This window comes from Coenobita brevimanus, chromosome 40, assembly GCF_032717465.1.
Source record: "Coenobita brevimanus isolate Jiangsu-jjx chromosome 40, ASM3271746v2, whole genome shotgun sequence".
NCBI classification, from domain to species: domain Eukaryota; kingdom Metazoa; phylum Arthropoda; class Malacostraca; order Decapoda; family Coenobitidae; genus Coenobita; species Coenobita brevimanus.
Window position 1 is genome coordinate 59,769,092 of NC_136993.1, and position 21,586 is coordinate 59,790,677.

The 21,586-nt window shown below is 40.5% G+C and overlaps 1 protein-coding gene across 1 annotated transcript in view; it reads right to left on the reverse strand.

Annotated features, from left to right (window-relative positions):
- The window catches only part of LOC145397145 (glutamate receptor ionotropic, kainate 1-like), a 48,998-nt gene that overhangs the window by 26,062 nt on the left and 1,350 nt on the right, over positions 1 to 21,586 (reverse strand). The window contains exons 2-7 of the mRNA XM_080270342.1: positions 21,135 to 21,340; positions 15,784 to 15,970; positions 15,475 to 15,621; positions 8,486 to 8,679; positions 4,091 to 4,231; positions 647 to 815 (exon numbers count right to left, since the gene is read on the reverse strand). Of these exons, the coding sequence (XP_080126468.1) occupies positions 647 to 815; positions 4,091 to 4,231; positions 8,486 to 8,679; positions 15,475 to 15,621; positions 15,784 to 15,970; positions 21,135 to 21,340 (1,044 nt within the window). The remainder of the gene's footprint in view (positions 1 to 646; positions 816 to 4,090; positions 4,232 to 8,485; positions 8,680 to 15,474; positions 15,622 to 15,783; positions 15,971 to 21,134; positions 21,341 to 21,586) is intronic.

Here is a 21,586-nt window from a genome sequence, read left to right on the forward strand (position 1 = left end):
CACGTCCCTAGTAATGTTGGATAGGACATTCTAACCCGAACTAAATTTAACATGGAGCCACAGTCGAACATCGTGAAAATACCCCCGCTAATACCAGTACACCAGTCCTGTATGAGACAGCCCTAGCATGTATTCAATATTGACGATGGGTGTTAGCGCCGAAGTGGTGACATGTAGAGGTGTATGGTATGTAGGAGGACTGCTGGGCCTTGATAGCAGGCTGTGATGTCTATGCCCGGAGTCGGACACATAAAAAAAAAAAAAAACGCTGCATAGTTCCTTTTGCTACTTCTTTTGATTTCCCTCACCATTCTGATCTCACTTCGACAGATAACCTTATCTACTACTCAGTTATTCTGTACCGGAGTAATTCGAACATATTCTTTTTTTAAACTCGTCAGAGCGATGGCAATTTACCGTAAGAAGTATAACTTTACAATGATGGAATGTATGCTGTTTATAATATCAGTGTATTATATTATTCAGTTTTGTTTTACACTTTAACATTTCTATAACTCAGTCGTCATAATAATATATCCTGGTGTACTAGAGTCTATGTTGTCATGAGAAGATTAATAAACTGTGGTTTGTGATAGTTGAGTTTATGGTAATATATATATTTACTGTATATATATAATATACTCACGAAAAATTAACGGTGTGTGCGAAGGTGGATAGAATCCTGACATCGAGTGAGTCCAGTGGGATGACTGGCTCGCTGCTGTCCTCGCCTGTCCTCTTGTGGAAGTCGATGTAGGGGAAGTAAGGTACAGTCACCGCTCGTAGTTCGTGGCCTTGCATGTTACTTATGTGCCCTGAAAAAATAGGTGGTAATGACGCGGGTGCAGTTGCGTCTGTGGTTAGGAAGAATGAGCTAAAGCAAAACGTCATAGTACCAAGAGAGACACGGAAACCTTACTCCGTATCATAAAGAACTCAGAGGAAATGCTTCATTTGTCACAGATATTTGCACCTAGTTTTATTTTCGTTTCCACAACAGTATCCATTGACGAAGAGGCATGTACGCTTCTGAGATATCGCTGTAAACAGAGTTTCACACCGAACAAAGACTTGTTATTGGTAATATGAAGATTTTTATCAACCCGAAAGGTAACACTGTGAGTTGTTCATCATACCATCTAGTAAATTTTGCAACATCTATCTTTACCCATTGCTGTTCATATTTGCTTTTCACGGGATATATATATATATATATATATATATATATATATATATATATATATATATATATATATATATATATATATATATATATATATATATATATAAGCAAACCATCGTCTAATATACCATAACCAGAGGGTTCATAGTTAACAAATTGGGCTGACATCCGGAACTGACTCTGAAAATGGCTAGCTTCGTTCTTTGTTTAGGTAGCAGGCTTTTAATACGTTAATACTGGACAACAGATATCCTTGTTGTCAAGCTAAGGTTACTACTTCTCTCCAGGAAGCGGAGGACTACAGGGTGAGCAGTTTGTATGGCTCGCGAGTGTAGTAGAGTATATGTAACTTGAATATATTTCCCATGCTGCTGAGTTCTCTCTCGACCTAAATTTTGTGGAATCATATCCCTTTAACACGAATGCTGACACATAATATTTCAGTTCTGCAGTGAACTTCCTGGAAACTGTTGCATGTTTGACAGTCATAGGATGGGCTGGGGCAAAAGTGGGTGAAGAGTGTACATCTGTATGAATTAAAGAATACACAACATAGCCATATTATCGGTGTACAGAAGATCACTTACAGTTCCTTACCGAGTTAGTTTGTTTCATATACCGTATATATATATATATATATATATATATATATATATATATATATATATATATATATATATATATATATATATATATACACACATATTTATCTATTTATATACTTATATACATAATAATTATATAGATAGATAGACAGATAGATTTAATTTATTTCTTTGTATTTATATATGCAAGGAGGAATGAATCAAAGGCTAAAAGCCCGCATATTGTTCCTTCTAAGAAAAAAAAAGAAAGATAATAGAGAACCAGATTCAAGATTCATTCATTTCCAGACGCCCGGACACACTGCGTTTAAAAGACTTGAGGTCATAGGCAGTGGGGAATACAGGGACAAGAAAGACATTTCTAAAGTTGACCTGTTACATACATGAAGGACTTGGAGTAACGGTTAACCCTTGATTTAGAGAGCTGGACAGAAAAGGGATGTGAGTTTGCTACCAGATGGGTGTTACGTGCCCTCCGTAGTCGTGGAGGGATGCAAGCAGACAGTTCAGAGGAGCAGTGACCATTGAAGTATTGACTGAAAAGAAATTAAGATGCAACAGTGTCGCGTAAAGACTGAGGTTGAAGGGAGCCAGTAAGAGGAGAAATGTAAATGAGATAAAAAGCCTCTGACTCGACCTTGATGAGAAGATCTGTATATGGGGAGCCTCCCCACACAGGAGAGTTCTACGTTACACAAGGGTGAGAAAAACCCGTGTATAAAGTCAACAACTGTGCAAGGGTAAAAACGGCACTGAGTCGGCTCAGCACACACAATCTCTTGGAAGCGGATTTTACAACAAGGGTAACATGATTTTCCCAATCCTGAGAGAACGAAACCCCAAGTGTGCTCAAAGATGATGCAGGATTGAGCAGAATATTGACAAAAAGCTAGGATATAGACGTCCACACTGAAGATGTGGAATGTGTCCGAGCTCTTCTGGTGCGAATTTTGACACATACTAATACTATGGTATATGGGGGCTCTCACCATCCACTCACTCGATGTAGCATTGCTCTCGGGTGACTGCCCTTTCTTTTCTTCCTTCTTTCCTTCCTTCCTCTTCTGTCTTTCTTAACTTCATTCTTTCCTCTTCCTTCTGTTTACTGGTGTCTTTATTGTGAATGACAAGCCAAATGGTTTCCTTTACACTAGGAAACCATTCACTTCGCTGGGTGGTAACCGTATAACCAAATTATGGTGCCTGGTGGTTTAGAGGGTAATTAAGGCCCTCCAATCGGATATGGCCTGGGCAGGTTAATATCCAAGAGGTGTTTTGGGTTTGTTGCTCATGTAATGTCACTCAGGGATGAGTAAGGTTGGTCACTTGCATCTTAAATGTCAGGACCTACTTGCCTAGCCCAGGGCTCCTATGCTTCCCACGGGGCAACACTGGATTGGATGATGAATGATGAAAACTAGTAATTGTCCTCGCACTCGTTTGGACAACTTACTTCGGCCGAAATTCACTTAAGAGTACTAAGAAATGTTGAGCTTGGGTGCAAAGAAGTATCCCTCACCATTTGGGGAGATCTGTGTGGGCTACTATTGCGATTTAGGGAGATTTCTAACATCATTAAGGTGTGAAATATTACTAGTATATGTCAAAATTTGCACCAGGCGAGTTGGGACACGTTCCACATCTTCAGTGTGGACGTGTATTTCCTAGTATTTCACACCTTCATGCTGTTAGAGGTCTCCTTAAATGGCGATGGTAGCCCATAGAGATCTCCCCAAATGGCGAAAGATACTACTTTTACACCCCATTCTGTACTATAGTAGCATACAGAGATCTCCCCAAATGGTGAGGGATGCTTCTTTACAGCCCATGCTGAACATTTCTTAACTCTCATAAGTGAATTTCAGCTGAAGTAAGTTCTCCTTGCTCTCGATCGGACAATCAGAGGATATTCCTGTGGTAGATTTAAACGGGTCGAAAGATATAAGTAATAAGTTTTTGATCCATTAAAAATAACAACATTACTTTTACCCCAATCGAGATATGAGCCAAGTCAGATATTATGTATATCATAACCTTATCCCTTGTTTGTTAAAGTACACTACGTTCAGTAATAACTTATACATGTCTATTGTATACTGACTGTCTGTTGGATATCGACCATCTTTGCAGAAATATTAACGAGGTGACGAACGCGCCATATGCATAAATATTCACATAGTGCTGACGTGCTAGTGAACTTCCTTATCCAAAAAGAATACGAACAATCATTTAGGAGCAAGACGTTTGAAATGACAAAGGATTTTTAAATGCATTAAATGGTCCCATATACAGTATGTCTAACCATTCCCAGCAAAGAGGTTAGCACTGTAGGCTGTGTTTCTGGAGGACAGACTCCAATGAAGCACAAACTGTATCCCGGCCTGCCCCTCACTGCAGTACAGACACCGGCGGTACACCCACACACGGTGACTTGCCTCGCCTTCTGTTGGGGGAAAAATTATTAGTTGAATATGCTTTGATCCCATCAGTATAAGGACATTATTATTAATCCTGAAAAGTCAGGTATAGGAGAGTGGCCCATGCTTACCATCCATTAGCGTTGCTGTTATTCTTAGAGAAAGTATTGAATTAAATAATTCCCCTTCCCATGCCAACAAACTTACAGCTCCCCATTCCTGTTCCAGCACGTACTACCATCCTCGCCCATCTTACCTACCAGTGTCTTCCCACACCACCTTTCTTTCTACCGCTTCTTCCAGCCGAACATCTAAAATAAATTTGATTCCACAGCCAATCATACATCGCCCATGCACACAGGATCAATTACCTACGACCTGCTCCACTACCCCAATCAGCCACTCATTTACGCAACCTCCTTCTTCGACATCAAATTTTAAAGAAATATCTGTTTTTACTGCTAATGTGCATCTCATACAACTCGTCAGCCTTTATCATCCCCTCCCATTTCGGCAACCTGTCTCCATCCATCGGGCGGGTCAAACTTTCAAAATAATTCGTTTCCCTCCACCAATGCTATTTCTTCCCATTTTCCAGGGTGTACTTGTTATTCCTCCTTCCCTGTATGACCACCCACCACTGTCTCCACCCATTCTGTCCACTGCAGCGACTCCTTTTTGTCAGCCCAACCTCTTCTGGTTTCCCACCTTAGACATACACTCTACCAACCTACTTGTAACACCCATCTTCGCAGCATCTAATTCAACCAACCATCTTCACAGCATCCACCTCAAACACCCATCTTCACAGCATTCACCTCAAACACTTATCTTCTCAGCATCCACCACGAACACCCAACTTCACAGCATCCACCACGAACACCCTTCTTCACAGCATCCATGTCATGTACCCAGCTTCACAGCATCCCCTTAAAACACCCATCTTCACAGCATCCCCCTCAATTACCCAACTGCACAGCATCCACCACAAATACCCATCTTCACAGCATCCATCTCATATACTGTGCCTATCTTCAGAGCATCCCTTTAAACCACCCATCTTTACAGCATCCATCTCATATACTGTGCCCATTTTCAAAGCATCCCTTTAAACCACCCATCTTTACAGCATCCATCTCATATACTGTGCCCATTTTCAGAGCATCCCTTTATACCACCCATCTTCACAGCATCCCCCTCAGTTACCCATCTGCACAGCATCTACCTCAAACACCCATCTTTACAGCATCCACCTCACAAAACATGCCACAAACCCCACCATCGTCCCAGCCACTCTATCTACCCATCATATCAGTTTCTGCTCTGCTGTGGTCAATATCGTCATAGTGACTGCCTCGACTTCCATTCGACCTATAACCCCCGTATATTCATCTCTAGTCACATCGTTAAGGGAATAACAAATCCTTGTCATTTTTTACTTTCCACCTGACTCAGTTAAAGGAGGAGGTTGTTATCACTGGGACCATCAGGTGTCCATCCACAGAACTGGGCAGTAGGGCGGCTGGCTGGACGTAGAGATTTCATTTTTGGGCCAGATATCAGAAAGTATTCTCTATACTGTCATGAAATTTCACATAGCTATGTGTCTTATGATGAACTGGTGTCTTTTGACAGGTAGAGTGCTGTGTCTTACGTGTTTTTAGTTTTTTTTTAACCCTTGTAAGGTAACCTGGGGTCTAATGGACCCCACGCTATTTTTCTTACTGTTTTTTGTATAATATTATAAAGTCTTGGGATCTGGTTTTCCCTCTACCTTCCTGACTAGTAGACTAGTTTAGGGAGGTGATGGGGTCAGTTCGGGATCTGGCTCTATTTTTGTGCTAAAGGGCCTTTGGGGTCCAGTGGACCCCAGCTTACCTATCCTGTGATTTTTTTTTCCCCATATATATCATCCATACCAAAAATTATTTATTATGACATGTGCTTCTCTTTCTTCATAAAGATACATTGGCCATTGATCTACAGCAGGCACTGAAAGAAAACTGATGGTACATATCAGTTTTGGTATGGCAGCCACTAAATTCAGTTGGTATAAAATTTGTCAATGTTTTTCATTTCAGTTTTCCTTACAATATTTAGTCACTTGTATTTTCATACATTTTGCACCAAATTGAAGGAAAAGGGCTACAGAGATTGTATACATGTGATTGTTTGAATAAAGTGTTGTAAGTATTATTGGTGATTTTCTAAAGATTGGGGTCTGGCAGACCCCAGGTTACCTGATATGTTATTGGAGTGAAAAAATGGAGTGTTTATAAAAATACCAAAAAAAGGGAGATTTAAATGTGTGTGGAAATTGGAGGGGGATAACTTTGACACCTGTGGTTGCAAAAGTCTTTTTCAAAATTTTGTTGAACAGAATAGAGCCAGTAATTGATAAAATTTTAAGAGAAGAACAAGCGGGATTTAGAAAGGGTCGAGGTTGTAATGATCAGATTTTTATTGTAAGGCATCTAATGCAACAAGCTAATGAGATGAAAATGCCACTTAATATGTGTTTTGTGGATTTTGAAAAGGCGTTTGATAGTGTTGAACGTGGAGCTATATTGAAAATTATGAGATCCTATGGTATACCAGAAAGTTTGTAAATATTATTAGAAGCCTGCATGAAGGTACTTTTTGTAAGGTAATGGTGGGTGGTTCCTTGAGTGATCCATTTGAAGTTAGGTCAAGAGTGATTCAAGGAGGAGTTCTTTCGCCTCTACTGTTTGTTTTGGTTATGGATTATGTTATGAGAAAGGCTGTAAGGAGAACAGGTGCAGGAATTAACTGGAAAGAAAATACGAGGTTGATGGATTTGGACTATGCTGATGATATTGTAATGATTTGCGGAAGTATTTAAGAGATGCAGAGGGTGCTTGATTGTCTGGTGGAGGAAGGAGAAAAAGTGGGATTGGTAATAAACTGTGGGGTGACTGAAATTATTAATATGAACGTGGAGAACCAAATCGGTTGTGTATTTAGGAATACTGTGGTGAAGGATGTACAAAATTTTAAATATCTAGGAACGAATGTATCAACTAATGGATCATTAAACACTGAAATTGAGGAGAGGATTAGACAGGCTTGGCGAGCTGTTGGAATGATGAAATCTGTTTGAAATAATAATATGCTTTCGGTACATACTAAAGTAATAATTCACAAGACCATGGTTAGGCCAATTTTAATTTATGGGCATGAGTCATGGTACAGTACAATTGCAACAGATCAGAAAGTATTAGGATTTGAGAATAAACTGCTGAGAAGGATTCTTGGGGTAAAGTGGCAAGACAGAGTTACAAATGAAAGAGTAAGGAATATTACGAGAGTGGAACCAGTTGATGAATATATATGTGAGATTGTCTTGCTGGAAATGGCTGGGGCACAGATATAGAAAAGAAGGCAGTTTAATACAGGATGTGCCAGACTGGACTGCTAGAGGAAGAAGAGGCAGAGGTAAGCTGACGGAAACCTGGTTGAGGACAATGAAATGAGAAGCAGGAGAGGAGTGTCGGTGGGACTTGAAAGAGATGGCAAGAGACAAATATTGGTGAAGGGAGGTCATCGAGGCCCTATGCATCCCGTGGTGTGCCACAGGAAATGATTGATTAATTGATTGATAAGAGAGAGAGAGAGAGAGAGAGAGAGAGAGAGAGAGAGAGAGAGAGAGAATGTCAATGCAACCTGTGCAAGGAATATGAATGGCTCAGGTTATGTGTCCTCAAGGCATTCTCCTTTTGCCCACCTTTAAAAGACAAGATTGAGGGGGGAGCGTCATGCACATGGTTAGGTGTGCAAGTAGGTGGTGTGTATGTGCTTGGTCAGATGAGGTTGCAACAGAGTAGTGATGCCCACGTTTGAGACTGAAGGTGTATAATTGATAAGGTTAAGTAGAAATAAGGTGGTTTGGCTGTCAATACAAGAAGAACATACAAACATAGAATACGCATAGATCTGTGGCCGATACGTTCATTCAGGGTAGTTAATACGCTGCATCGCCCTTGACACTCGCCTGGAGATATCTTGTGTTGAGCGAGAGGATCAACTGACTAGTGTGAGAAGCAAAGACAATTTTGGCACCCTCGTAATTAAATAATCAACCACACCATCAATGGAACTAAAGATTCTGAGAAGAAAGCATGGCCAAGGCTATAAGAAGTAGAAAACAAAGCTGGATAAACATTTGTAATGCTGAGCCAACACCATACTGCACAATAATTGTTCATCTAATAGATCGATGTTCACACATATATATAAACCACCTTGCAGATGACACTCACCTCGATCACTCTGAATGGACAAGTGGGATCCACGCTGCGAGGAGTGCAGCGTGTAGGGTTGTACTGCGAGGTATATGGCGTGGATGGTGTTGCGGAAGCTGGGGTGGAGCAGGACAGCCTCCACTCCTGCCGTACCACCCACCACCACCACCCGCGTCTCAGGCAATTTCCGCAATCCAGCTATCTCCAGTAAGCTAAATAACAGATGTAAACAAAAGTTTACCTCTCTTGTATCTTTGTTTCTACTGACCAACCTCTCTATGTCAGTCAGTTGTAAATGAATTTGTTTATGCGTCTATGAGTATCAGTCTACTGACATATCATTAAAGATTGGCCAGTAGCAGCCCTTTTGTTCGTCGATCTCTAAATGTTTCAGTATAAGGAGTGGGTGGCTGGCCTGGTATCCTGCAGTGTTCAGTATAGTGGATTAGATTAGCTGAGAAATCGTTCAGTTTGTGATAAAAGCATGAAATTTGGTACAGGTATATTTGAAATGATTCTAAACAAATTTGGATACTGGGGCAATCCGTAAGTCCATCACGCTGACCATGGCAACCATTTTTCAAAATGGCCACAATCTAAATCCTATTTTTCACAAATTTTGATAATTGTTGTACTAACACCATTTTTTTTCACAGTCACGTAACACAATAAAAATGATAATAATTGTATAAATGCTTAATTTTGCAAAATACTGTCTTGCTTTAAAACCGAAAAATCAATCGACAAATCTCCTTACTCACATGCTTTCTTAGTCAGGAGCTCATCTTTGTCAGTCTTTGATAAATACAGATAAATTTGTTGGATGTATTATTAAATCCCCTCCTCTCCAGTTATAGTAAGCATATGATATAGAAAAAATAAAAAGTTCAGTTGATTCTTATTTGGGCTAATCACACTAAAAAAGACATTTTTGAATATTCGACTTTGGCTCAAGCGGATCCAGTGTCAATGATCAACACACTCTTGTGCACACACACATAAGGCCATGCATGAAAGTGCAACCTTTTTACATATGCTTCATTTTATACTGTACATTCCTTTTTTGCTTTTGCAGGACACCAGCTCCTTGCAGGTAATGGCTGCCTCTGGTACAGTTGTCCAAAGTGGATTGTATAGGTTGTCGTCAGATTTGGTCCATTCCCAATCGATGGGTGATGGAAGTTCGAGTTTTGGTTTCAGCATCTTTCCCCAAACGCAACCTTCTTGGTAGATTGCCCTCTTGACATGCTGTTCTCGTGCTGCCTTTGTTTGTGGAATCAATTGTACATTGTTTTTCTTGGCATATAACTTTTTCCGTGCTATGTTTGTCATCGGTAGTGCTTGTCCGATCATATAAAAGGATGGCAGACCTTTCAGTGCAGGTTAGAACATGATCTGCTAGGCTTGTTGGGGCCATTGATACCCTCAGTAGTGTAGAAGTCAGTTCTGGGAAGGCAGACCAGATTGCCCATGCAGTTTTCTTCCCATTCACAGAAAAGCTGGAGACCGTGTCACACCTTGTCAGTGCAAGAAACATGACCAGTGCCTGGGCTTTCTCTGTTCCAAGCTCAGATTCATTATGATTGGCTGCTAAGTATCTGAAAATTTTTCCTGTCCCACATGCCAACCATAGCTCATTATCTGTTTGCAACTTCTGTATCTTGGAAAAGGCAAACACCACTACATCGATATCAACTACCTGGATCAGGATTACACAGTGACCATGGTTTACAGCATGAGATGCATGCAAAAACTTGGGACTGTTTGCTTCCTCATGGTTACGTGGAGCAATTGATATCAGTACTTCATGTGGTGGCTTACTGAGAACTCCTTCCCCATCAGTGATGACTAATTGCTTATCCTCTTCATTGAACCACTCGATGGTAGTACCAGACAAAAATGTGAACAGATCTGCCTTGTTGTCATTCACTCAAAGGAAGCTTTGCCAGTTTCCAGGCACTGGTGCTGTCTCTGTGTTCCTGTGCCACGTTTCATTCTAGTTATGCCTTTAAGAGAACCATCATTATATAAGTCCCACACAAGATCATGGCATGATACATTCTTCAGCACTGCAGAGAGATAGAGTAAGAATATTAGCTTTGCATATTCATCAAATGTCTTGGTCGCAGCCGGTTTTAACATCTGAATCAAGGCTGTCCCATCAAGAATGACGTAGGTTGCAGAAAGAGCAAAGGATTGGGCCTCAGAATTATTTAAGCAGCCAAGGATATCACTCCTAGCACCAAGACATAGCCTTCCACCATCAGACTGTGCTGGTGGGTATATTTGGTTCTCATGGGTGAAAAATTCTTCAAGATTTACACCTTGTGCTTGGCAACCAATGAGCAAAGGCGAGATGAGTCCAACATCATTCTTCAGAGAGGCTAGTTGCTGTCTGCCTTTGCTTGCAATCTCCATCCTGGTGTTTTGAAAGACCTTCAATTTGATTGGAGGATGGACGTCTTGAATTAGTTTAGTACGTTCTGTGAGACGCTCTCGTGTGAAGGTTTCAAACTGTTGTTGCATGCTCTCCTTAACTTTTCTGAGTTCCTCGACTGCTGCTAAACCTGCAACTTCCTTTGTATCCAAAACGATAAGATCCTGGCATTCTTCTTCAAAGGTTGCCAAGCTCTTCCATTACACTGACCAGGGAGCATACATCTTTGTGAAATGAAACCTGAATGAGTACTGGCTGCCTGGTCATGGTGACGTGTGTCATTATGCTTTTCTTTGTAACAGAGTCTATTGTGAAAGTCTTCTAAAGCTTTGGCAGCTTCTGGACCAGCCACCATCAAAAGGGCACTTGGATTATCCATCAAGCCAACAGCACCTCCGTCATGACATTGTTATTGTTTTGTTCATGCGCCTGATCAGTTGGAATTGAGAAGAATGCCTTGTTTTTCTTTTGCACAGTGAATTGTCCAATCTCGAATTGCATTAATACATCTAGGTGCCTTGTTTTAAGTTTGATCATATCTCTCAGACGAACAGGGCTCCACCTGACATAGTATGGTCCAGGGCATGAAACCAAGGAGCTAGCATAGAGCTTTTATATACATAGTAAATAATGCCAGTAGGAGCATACGCACAAAGGTGAGTAACAGCAGTTCAAGGTCAAGTACAGTTGCCTAATACTTAAACTAAGGATAAGCCTGTTCCTTTTTCCAGCACCAATCTTCAAATTTTGTATCAATTTGGTATATCTGATGGTGGCGACTGAAGGCTTTTATTTATAGGATGTACAGGGCAGCTGCTGTGACCTCGTGAGCTCGTCTTGTGTGAACAATGTGTACTTTTTTTTAAAATAATCAGCAGTTCCTGGAGTTGCAACATCAGCTTGCACTATTGCTTGGACCCAAACACTTGCTTTCAACCAGCCACCTTAGGTCTTTAGGTCTGACAACTCGATAATGAGACCACCTAACGTCACCACTATTTTGTCCTCCCCACATCTTTCAGGCCACCTCCATTGAATCTGCTTAGCCAGAGCACACAAAAGTTGGTAAAAGGTGACAACAGGCGTCTGGCCTGACGTGATCAACCGCATTTTTCACAACATCTTTAGATTGTTTCATCGTAGCAACTGTGTGCGCACTCTCGTGAAAGAGTGGGAGCACAAAATTGAAGAAATTGTGTGAACATCTGGTGGGTAACTAAAGGCATGAAAGGCAGCCCGAGAAGCGTTCTCTCTTGTGTTAAATATGTTTTCAATGACCTGTCTCATATGTTCTAACAACAGGTATTCATCTCTTTTTCGTTTTGTAACTCATCAATTTTCAGGGAAGTAACACTACATGGGGAAGTAGGGGGATAGGTGAATTGCTGATACTACCAGTCACTAGGGCTAATGTGTGTAGAAGTGCTGTAGTTCAAGCATGGTCTTCTTGATGGGCGCTTCCTCAGATCCTCCATTGACAGCAGTACTTTAATCATTGCCATCGGCAGGAAAGGCTGAATGCTGTATTAGAGAGATAGCAGTGCCGTGCATGGAGTTTCTTGCTGTTGTGGGACTAGGGTATCTGTGTTGTCCACTGCAGCAATTGTGAACACACTGCCACTCATCTTGCATGGGCAGACTACTTGATTACGATGGAACTTCTGGCAAACGGAATCCCCTATCTGTGTTAAGAGCTGAAGAGCACGATCATAAGATATGCTTAAGCCATTGTGTGAAAACCTTTCTACCATTTCCTTCTTGCGAGTGTGTGCATGCAGCGTTAGGCCTGTGTAAATAGGAACGGGGTTATCTTGAGCTGAGCAACGATACAGTGCCCGACGCACTTGTAATGGGCATTTGGCTGTGCTCAACAATGTTGAATTTCAATAGCTGAGTTATTGCTAGTGCAGCAGGGATGTTGTTTTACATATTGTTTTTTATATTGGGCCCCCCCAGAACCATTCCCACAAAAGCAAGTACAGTAGATATGGTGACAGACTCCTCCTGGCATCCATCAGAGAAACCAGTAAAAGATTTGTGTTCTCCAGACATATGTTGGTGGACCACCAGTTATACACAAGCAAGATGCTCCACATTACTATCACTGTCAAAGTCAGATTTTTGCAAGGGCAGATGCAATATCTTTCTTGAATCCGAGAAGAACATCTCTCTCTTTGTTATAGGCCATCGTGTCGGGGAACTATACAAGAAGCCGTTTTTTCAGACGAGCAGTGTTTACATTCGAGTTTAACTCCAAGCTATTCCATCCTAGAGGTGTAGAGGCAAGATATATTAATTAGTTTAATGACTGGAGATGTTGGATCATCTAATCATGCCTCCTCGATGTAGATTAGCTATTCAGCAAAAACAGCAGCAGATATTTCTCTCTCTTAATTAGCATCACTAGATTCCGTGTCCTTGGCCTTCCTAGTTCTATTGTACAAGGCTGCCAAACATCTAGCATGGTACCTGGCCTCCAGAGCCACCATATCACCCGCTAGATGATCCGTGTCTTTAAGATGCTCTGCACATGTTCGTACTCGATCGTCGAGCTGGAAAGTAGCTGCTGCGTAGAGTCCTTCCTGGCCACCTTCTTGTTTGCAGGAGAAACACAATGCCATTTTTGGTTTCTGTAGAACTTGATTGCTGTGACCTTGTAAGCTTTCTTGCTGAAGGCTGGTCTACATCTTGATCAACTGTGTTCAACTTACGCTTTTTCTTTCAATTCAGCGTTGAGTTGATATGTTTGGTGATACTGTGCATCACGAGCAATCACTGCGGCTTCAATGCCACTGCCTTCATTTTGTCGCTTGTTTCGGACATCACTTATTTCGGACTGTAAAGTGCATATTTCCGATTTGAAAACTTGACATGCAATACAAAGATTCCATTTCATCTCAGTGACTTTAGAAACTGATGGCCCAGACTGCTCAGGATCAACAAGTCTGAAACTTTGCATGATATATTGTTTTGCTGAAGGTGTATCTGCAATGAAAAGATACATACATTTGTGAAATGTTCATAGTTTTGAATTGCATGTTATTGCTTGGAGTGGAATATATAATTATCATAGAAGCAAAAATATTTAATACACTGAAAGCAATGAAAGGTAAGAATAAAATTATATATCCACTGTCCAATTCTCTAAATGCTAAATATTCCCATGTTCCTTTAACCAGCTATGTTATATTAAACTAGAACTGCCCATATCACGAAGTGTATATCTTGCCAAGCTAAGGTAAAATCGAACATAATACTCACAGTCTTCACCAGATTGCATAGGCTATAGCCGTTCATAAGGCAAGAAATATACTATTTTTTCATACCATTGCACAATATTCGGTCTTATACCCATTTTTTCGTTATTTACATGCATCCCTATTGAACTGGTTCAGATAAGAATGGGATATGAAAGAATGTAGACCTATGTATAGTGCATGTGGTGGTAGGGTAGCTGTGGTGGTAGGGTAGCTGCAGTGTTTTGTGCTGTCAGAGGTTGGAAAATGCAATATCATGCAATGATGCCAGACGCCCTCAGGGGTCAGATCCACGTTGCCCCAATATCTAGAAATGTTTACAATATGATCATTTATCTCTGCGCCAGATTTCATGCTTTTATCACATAATGAACAATTGTTACAGATTTTTCAGCTAAGCCACCTCACTAGTACGAGTTTGGGCATTTGTCTGGGTCTTGTTATGTGTTATCAAGGTGCACTGACGAAAGGAACGCGCTTCTCAACAGCATGTCTTACTCTTAACACACTACATAATCAGTGTGTTATAATACCCATTTGTTGGCTCTCCTTTGACCTGTTATGTGGAACTGTATTCAAGTATTCATCAGTATTAGTTTTATGTGAATAATTAGAGTGTCTGAAATTTATCAGTTTACATAATCACTGTAAGCTACCTTTAAATTTATTAGTGCTGAGTGAGAGGCAGGTGTGTATTCATTTGCTTAAAGACGAAAGGGAGGTATAGTTTGCCGAGCTTCCCCATCCTGAATCTTAAATCCATATTGGTTAATGGTTTAATACCCTTATGCATTCGTTAGCATAATTCCATTTTAACTAATAAATATTTAAGGGAAGTATTTTTTTTATGGAAGAAGGGGTCTGTGGATGTAGTGTGAAGGACTTGTTAACTAGCAAGGAGTGGTCCGATAATGAGTTTGTAAAGTTAAATGATGAAAATGTGAAATAGCAGAAGACAGTAGGTTTGGGTTAAAAAAAAGAAAAAAAGTTAAGACCTCTACCATGCACTGAATAAAGCACCCAGTCCCCCACTATTTATCTCCCTGTAATCCAGACATGGCACTGAGCAACCCACAAAAATAGTTACAACTGAAACCAAAAGAAGTACCAACGGGAGGAGAGACAGAAGAAAAACATAACAAAAAATGCCAGGTACCCAGCATGAAGAGGGGAGACTCATCAAAAGTCACTGCTGCAAAAAACACCGTGACAAAATTATATCACATCTTTACAATAATGGTGGCAGTGTGTATTATAGGGGGATAAATAAAGAGTCCATACCCACTGTATTTTTAGGAGGAATACGGATTTACCTGAGAGCCTTGTCGGTGTCGGTGTTATTGTTGTTGGTGTGTATGATGAGTGCCCGGCAGGTGGTCATGGTGTCCCCCCACACCCCCTGGGGGAGGTTCTGCTGCCCCATTGACCCTGCCACCACCACCACTCCAACACCCACACGTCTAAAACAGAGTCATCATTAAATTGCTTCGCTCTTTTCTAGATCTTTCGTTTGAGAAATATGATTACTTTGTGTGTGATAATTTTGCATATTATTATTGTGAGGAGCATTCAAGGAGAGAGGCTGGAGAAAATATTCCAAACACGGAGTATCCATAATTTACCTAATGATGGTCGATACAACGCCTGATTGTGGTGTGGTGGTAAGAAGCATCAGGTGACAATTGCTAAGGTGCTGTTCCACCACCTGACTCACCATCTCACCCACCACACTCCTCTCTTGGCCAGTTACCGGCGAAGCTCTTATCATCATCACAGTAAGAATTGTTACTTCTCCCAGCATCACGGATACTGGAAAAAGGAATTTATTATGCTAAAACATCTCCTTTCAGTATGCAGTTCCTATTTTGCCAGGGTACATTACGTGCACACCCAACTATCCTGCTACCAACACTATCCCATTCCTCAATTTTCTGTTGTGACATGCCATTCTCCCTCACCCGTCCCACCCAACCCTCCCCACCCTCTTCATTGCCCACCCTCTCCCACATTGAACGTTTTCAATGAAATAAATTTCCACTGCTAATGCCGCCGTGCACATAAACTCCGTCTTCACGGGATGTGCACGTCCCACCATGCCCAACACCTCACTAGAATCTTACCCCATTCCACACGCCTAACCCACTCCTTGCTACTCACTCCAGCAGTTCTTGTCTCCCTACCTGCGATCCACATTATACCTGCCTACCTACAACACCTGAATGCCTCACTGCCTACCACTCTCCAATATATCCAACTCACTCCTCATAATCCATTCCGGACGTTTTGCTCTATGTGTTGAATATCATAACAATGACTGTCTTAATATCAGCCAACTTTTAAAACCTCGTTTACAGAGTATGCTTCCCCTGTCAAGTACTGCCACCCGAAATCACCACAACCCATTGCACGTATTTGTTTCCACCCACCTCACTCAGTCATCAGTGATCTAAGTCGACATGATCTAAAAAGGCAGTCGAAGAAATAGGGTTAATTTTTGACACGCGATTTCATAAGCATTATCCGAAACAATCTGCTACAATCTGATTCAGTCAGATAGATCGAAAAGGATCGAAATGAATCTGGAATGTTCTGAAATCTTACATATTCAGAAATGTTACACTAGTGGGGCTAAAGACACATACATTCACAGGCATATTGTGAATGAATCTTTATTGATCAGATTTTACCTGATATCCTTGAAATGACCCGAAAGGACTTAAACTGTTTTAAGTAGTCTTGAACTAGTCTAAAACTGCAATGATAAATGGATATAAGTTGATCTGTATGGTTGCGACTGGACCTTAACTGAGCTGTTTGGGCCAGTTTGATGTGAAGGCTGTTTAGTCCTAACTGGATGGAAAACTGAACGGACCAACTTTCATGAAGGCACCTGCCTGAACACGACTGGATGATTGTGCAGGACCTAGATGGGCCCTAATGATCAGAATGGACCTTGCTGAACATGACTGGACCTACAGTAATTGAATCTGAAATGACCTAAGTTGACCTGAAATGACCAGACTGGGTTCAAATGTGTAACACTGAATCTTTGGCTTGGTGGTGTAGAGAAAATCCGTCGGTGAGCTTTTCGTTCTTCTCGTCAGTTAAGGAAGCTCTACAGCACCTACCTGTATTCCCCAGCGATTTAGTTTTGGGTCCGACTGGTTAATATTATTTTGTACCTTTCTTTTATGTAGAGTATGGTGATAGTGGAATGATATAATAAAAATAAACGGCGATAGTAACGTATAAGCCAACTCAATCGCTAAGGGAGAGGTGCTAGGGAGTTTCCTTAACCGACAATAATGTGTGTCTTTGACATTTATCTAATAGATGACACAGCTTCATGAAATGTGTGCAACTTACGAGAGACGCCCCTTCTAATTGAATTCTTAGCTCGCTTGCAGCCCACTACTCACCATTGTGGTCACCCTCAAAGCATATACTCAGCAAGGCTTAATATCTGACCTGAGGTTCTCTTAAGCGAAAAGCATGTCATAAGCGATAGTAAGCCAACATACGCACATTCAGTTATACACCTAATATTAAGATATAATTTGTTACAAATGGGTATGTTGGGCCTGACTAATTATGTAACCGAAGCAAATGATGAACTCAAATAAATCTAAATAATCCTTGTGGTCATAAATGATCTCAACTCGACCTAACTGAGCCTAAAATACGGAACAAGTGAACAGATACGCGCAATTTGACCTGAATGATTCTGGAAGGGACTAATTAAACATGAACTGAACCTAAATGGACCTGAATTGCCCTAAATTGGCATGGAATGATTACTGGGCCTCTGGGAAGACTCTGTAAAATTTTTGCCAAGAGCTGCACACATAGGCAGTGTAAGCAGGACAGACGTTATTGATAAGTACTTCAATGGGATGACGTGTAATATGAGTTATTTTTGGTCTTACCGGACGATATTGTACAGCGTATGAACCCCTGAGGGAAAAAAAGACGGACAAGCGAAAGAGGTTAATGAGAATTCTTTGGAAATCCCCACAGTGTAAAGAATATATCCACAACAATATTGACCATCGAGGGGAGAGGAGAACTACAATAAAAACCGTAGCGCATGAGTGAATCTGGTCTCTTTCTAAAAAGTTAATGTAGTCACCCTTTGAGTGATATGACGTGTAATTCACTTAATCACGCGACCACAACACAATTATTTCAAACAGTGACCTTGATTAACCCGTTCGATATGGCGACATTTTACGCATTAAAGTACAACCTGATGATTTCACAGTAATTAGGACATGAATATACGTTACTGTCTAGAAAGCACAGGAACTTGTTTTTAATGCATGAGCGAAAGTGTTGTGCTTCCTAAAAATCAATTCTTTCCCTGGATGACGTCATATTAATTGTCTTTCTGCGATTTATTTCAAATTTTGAGAGTCAGTGCTTATTGAGGAAATTAATGAAGGTTTTATTATAACTTCACGTTTGAATTACTAATAACATCATCTGCTTGTAGGAAGAAAGTACAACATATAATGTACCAGTATGGAATCGGGAACACATACCGTATTTGTAGGGAAAGAAGGACAAATATTGTACTTGTATGGAATTTAAAAAAAAATGGTAACGTACTCGTAATGTAAGTATTTGTGCATTAAAAATCAAGATGAAGATGCAAAAGCCTATAACTTCATCACCATTGTTGCCATTATCATTATCATCATCTTCCCAATCTTCTTTCCAGTAAAATGGGTAGAAGTGGTCCAGAAAAAAAGAACGAGAAATGGATGAAAAAGGGAAACTATTATATTTCTTGGTAAACTATATAAATCCAGCCACTCTTTCTAAACTAAACTTGCGACTCAACAGCACAAGTCAAAAGATCCTCATTAGTTTAAACTTCTTAATCCCTAATCGAAGGACAGTTATGTGTAGATCTTTTGGCTTTTAAAGTCAAGCTTAGAATTTCCATTGCTTGACTAATTATGTGAATAAATGTGTGGTCTGTACTTCTATAAGGAAGTAATTTGTTGTTAGAGGCCTAATAATAAAGCAGGTGTAATCTGGGGGATACATCTTTTATTAAATTAAATAATATAAGAATTCGTTTCATAATAATAATAATAATAATAATAATAATAATAAATGATTTGGTTTTACGCCAGGTATCCCAGAAGGGCTAAGGCGTTGCCCCTGGGTAGAGGACTTTTGGACTGGAGCGTGTAGCATTAAATGACCGGATGCCCTTCCTGATGTCCCTTCGGTCAGAGCGGAGCGCTCTAACCCACTGAGCCACGGCTGCTACAATATAAGAATTTGTTTCGTATTATTCATTGCATGAAACAATTATTAATTTCATGTTTTAACTCCGGCATGAGGATGTCTTCAGTACTTAATTCCTGCTGTTACTAGCCTATATATTCAGGTAAGCTAAGGAGAGACTTTTCTTGCTGGAGGGGTGGGATATAGGCTCTTATTACTTTCGGTTAAGGAAGCTTCTTACCATTTCTTCCTTAACAATTTATTTTGGGATATGGCTGGTTAGCATCCTTTTATACGTTATTTATATAGAGTTGGACGATATCGGAAGGATTTATTTAACACTGGAAGGACAGTAAGGTGTAACAAAAAAATAAAAATAAATCGCTTAGGAAAAGGTGTTAGGGAGCTTCCTCACCCGATAAGAATGCAGGTAATGGTCTTCGATAATCCTTTCAGTACGACAGATATCCATTAAACCCTTCAGCCTCAAGACATCTTTATTTATTTACTTATTTGTATATTTTTGCTGCAGCAGACGAATTTCTTTAGACTGAGAGAATCCTAGGTGTGGGGGAGTTAATGAAATTTATATAAAATTCCTCCATTTGGAAAAGTCTCCCTTCATCTAAATCAGTGGTTCTTAACCTTTATTGAGTCACGGACCCCTTTGAGAATCTGGTTAAAGCTATGGACACCTTGCCTAGAAAAATGCACATTAGCACATAAAACATTTTGCATACAATGAATATACATTGTTTTATTGAAAACTACCTCATGCAGTGCATGACATACACAAAGTATAAACAATCTTTTTATGTTCGTCACTCTTTTCCTAGCAAAAACTAATGGCCACTCAAAGAAAAGGTGAAATACATCCAACTTGTGAAAATTTAACAAAACAACTATAATTCTGCTAAAAAGTTCATTTCAATGAGAAGGTTCCTGTTGTTTGGTATGAAAAAGAAGATGAAATTGTAGAGTGGTCTTTGACAAGGTAACACGCTTGTCATCTTTGACATCCAATTGATTTTGACTTTTCGTTTTGATAGAAACAAACGCTGAAAACCCTGACTCTCAAAGGTATGTAGTACCAAACGGAATCAGAGCACCCATAGTTCCCTTGCCAGACGAGGGTCAACGAACACTTGAATTCTTCAAGACTCTTCGATTTTTTTTTTTCAGCTAATGCTGCCAAATGGTATCGCGCAATATCCCTAATTTGTTCTCAGTTGTTCTGACCTTCACGGACCCCCTGAAGCCCATCCATGGACCCCTTGGGGGTCCATGGACCCCAGGTTAGGAACCCCTGATTTAAATGTAAACCTCAGGAAAGACCAAAATTTCATCAATGACGTCACCTGTACTCAAGGCGATAAGCTAATTACAGTTGATTGGTCGTAGCTTTTATTGAAAGAAATGGACGTCGTTGAAATGAAGGAATAAAGTACACTGCATTTTTCACAGTATTATACACACTTCCAGTCATTTATGGCACCAATGTAGCGACTAAGTTCATATGGATCAAATCTACTGTACATATTTTTATCTGTAGAAAAGTAAGGGGAACTATAAGGCATTATGGAAGAACACTTTAACATGGCACCCACAGATGCTGATTTGATAAATGAAGACGATTCAATAAAACGCAACGGAATGAAGCCCTTTGAAGCCATGTTTGAGTTTAGTGAGGGGGTATAAACAATTCCTTCTCTGCTATATGCGTTCCTTGGCCTGCCACACAAAGCTCTGTTCTCCAGCGTCCCCTCCTCCTGCCAGCGACGGATCCAGCGGTAGACAGTGGACACGCTGGCGCCAATTTGTCGGGATATACTCCTGGCTGAGGTGCCGTCCAGCCACATCCACACGATCAGCAGACGGTCCACCAAGGCGGTGCGATTGTGATTGTTTCGCTGGTTCATCGTGCTCTGTCGAGTATCAGTGCTGGGCATTTACACAACTTAAAATAATATGGCTAAAGATTATGATTAAGAGCCAAGCAAGTGAAACAGTTTGGAAATAGAGGCACCTTCTGGTCATATGCTGTCAGATAAATTGCAATTACTTTATTTATGAAACTGATTGCATTAATGTTATCACTTATACAAATCAAGCAGTCTGGTTATAGGAGCCCTTCTAGACATCAGACTTTGCAAAACTGTTCAATGTTTTTCTTTCAGCATGTGACAC